This window comes from Penaeus monodon, chromosome 41, assembly GCF_015228065.2.
Source record: "Penaeus monodon isolate SGIC_2016 chromosome 41, NSTDA_Pmon_1, whole genome shotgun sequence".
NCBI lineage: Eukaryota > Metazoa > Arthropoda > Malacostraca > Decapoda > Penaeidae > Penaeus > Penaeus monodon.
In genome coordinates this window covers 30,322,340-30,324,839 of record NC_051426.1, presented here as the reverse complement: position 1 = coordinate 30,324,839, position 2,500 = coordinate 30,322,340, and the positions used below count along the sequence as shown (strand labels likewise).

At 45.1% G+C, this 2,500-nt stretch overlaps 2 protein-coding genes across 4 annotated transcripts in view; both read left to right on the top strand.

The window, feature by feature from the left end:
- LOC119598532 (alpha-1,3/1,6-mannosyltransferase ALG2-like) overlaps positions 1-2,500 on the top strand; it is a 72,423-nt gene that overhangs the window by 30,819 nt on the left and 39,104 nt on the right.
- Positions 1-2,500, top strand: part of LOC119598533 — a 115,767-nt gene that overhangs the window by 113,179 nt on the left and 88 nt on the right. For all 3 annotated transcript variants that reach the window (XM_037948157.1, XM_037948158.1, XM_037948159.1), the window contains exons 4-5: positions 112-285; positions 1,130-2,500. The exon at positions 1,130-2,500 is cut by the window's right edge and continues 88 nt beyond it. In XM_037948157.1, the coding sequence (XP_037804085.1) occupies positions 112-285; positions 1,130-1,633 (678 nt within the window). In that variant the 3' untranslated portion in view covers positions 1,634-2,500. The remainder of the gene's footprint in view (positions 1-111; positions 286-1,129) is intronic.

The window sequence follows — 2,500 nt, the reverse complement described above, 5'->3', positions numbered from 1 at the left end:
CTGTCTCTGTCTCTGTACAAGTACTTAGACTCCTGTACTGTTTTGAAGTATTTATGTGTGGTTCAATATTTTACTCCACGTGTGCTTAACTAAACTCCTCTCTCTCTCCAGGTGGCAGCTCTCGTGGTCAGTCTGGCGGCCTCGGAGGAGGTCATGGCCTCGTCGCGGGGCTCGGCGCAGCCCTCGCCCGTCCAGCCCCACGCGCACACACACAGGGTACAGGACGGCGCCGCAGCTCCGCCCGCCCACCGGAAGGAGAGGGTGCGGCACGCGCATCGCTTGCGGGTGAGTCCGACCGCCCTGGCTCCCCGTCGGGAAGGATCGGGGGTTGGTTCTGTTCCTTTATGAATTGAAAACGAGTCTTGAATTGTTTTTCTTTTTATTCTACGTTTAAGCTTCGTGAAACTGTCCAATACACGCTTTGATAATATTATAATACAGATGAGGGTTTCTGCTTGTAAACGAATCAGTGCATGGAGACAATAATTACCTCTTTTACGTCCTCACCTCGTTGGCAACGGACTTTGATTTATTGCAAATGTTACGCCACCATTCAATTAAACTAGTCAATGGACCAACAGGGTCGCCATCAAAGTGTCAAACATAGAGCCATTTAGTATTAAATATTGCGCCACTACATAAAATATGGTCCAGAATCATGCCCGATGCTCATTGATTCTCCGATTCTGTTATCGGCTCGCTGGGAGAATACATTGCCGGGGAAATATGGAGTTTCGCATGCATTTATGTATAACCAACACGCATAGAATATTTGAATAATCGTTGGTGAAGCTGTTCGCCTCCCTGGCTCGATCTGGCCGAGTGGCGCGCGAGCCAAGCGGAGAGCGGTTTGATTTCCTGTCATGTGTTGTATGAATAAGTAATTTCGCGAATGCTCTGGCCCTGTATTCGAGACCCGGCAGTCCTATTGGGAATGCCTTTCTTAAGTACTTTGGAATATTGTGGTGTAATGTAGATTTTTTTTTTTTTTTACATTGTATGTCAAAGGTATGAACTAATTTCAAATAAATGTTGTTTTACTTTCTTCATTGTTAGTATATACAAGACAGATATCAATTACAACGAAGCACATGGATTAACCGGCGTCTTCGCTTTACTCCTCCAACAGGAACGTTTCCACGGCAAGAGGAAGCTCCACCGCCTCCACTTCCTTGACTACCAGCAGGACACGCCCCTGCACTTATACGAGAAGCCCCAACGTGACTCCGTGAGGGCGTTCGACCAGGCCTACTTCTGGTCCTACTCAGGAATCGGGACGCCGAGCGACCTGTGGCAACAGGCCATCAGGGTCCTGCCGGGCGACGGCAAGGACGCGAAACCGAAGCCCATGGCGATGCCGGTGACGGAGAACCTGAAGCGGGATCCGGACCCTGTCGCCTATTACGGCCTCCCGAAGGAGCTGATGCCGATCCACCCGGGAGGAGGATCCAGGTTCGAGGACCTGGAGAAGGAGCGTCTGGAGAGAGCGAAACTGGCTCACACCAAAGACGACGGAGACGACACAGAAAACGGTGCTGGCCACGACGCGGAGGGACTCTACAGTTCCGCCGCCGCGCCCTTCCTCTCGCTCCCCGCCGTCATCGTCGCCAGCTGCGTTAGGTTCATTCTATAGATCCCGTTTACCAGACACTTTTATTATTCCTGAAAAGATGTCTAATGTTATCGATTTTTTAAAGCCTTTCACGGTCACGCAAGTTGATGAATGAATATTTATTTTATCCTGATGAATACGATGAACTTTTTAATAGGTGTTAAGCAAAATAGATTTAGTGCTATGAATATATTGTTGTGCCACGACACATAGTGATATTGTATGTGTGTGTATGAGGATGTATGTGCGCGTGCACATACACATACACTAGCATACATTTAAACGCGCGCGCGCGCGCTTGTGTGTGTGTGTGTGTGTCTGTGTGTGTGTGTGTCTGTGTCTGTGTCTGTGTGTGTGTTCGTTTATGCGTATGTATGCTTATGGAGAGAGGATATAACATAAAATGAATATAAAACACCTTTTCCATTATTTGTAACTTCACTACGATCTTGGAGGTCCTCAGTATAATCCCGATATCTCATTCTTTGTGGATCATTCTGTGCATATTATTTTTGTAAATGCAGTTGTTTTGTGATTTTGTTTTTGTTGAGCGAAAACAGGACAATGTCTCTGCTATCATAAAATATGAATTTTGCTTCCAGATAATAAAGCAAATTTGTGCATAAGTATTGTGTGTGAGGAATATGTAAACATTGTTGTTTAGTCAGTAGTGTGTAAGCATGAAAAGCAAACGTTATGAAATATCCATCCATAAAGTTTGAAAATAAAAGTAGAAGCATGAAAATATCATAATAAATAAATAAATAAATAAAAAGAAGAAATACTATGATGATAAAAAGTTAGTGTATTTACCTGTCACACCCTGTTGTTTTTCACGGGCACAGTGTGATTCAGAACTGAACCATAGTTTGTACTGTTTAAGTTTTT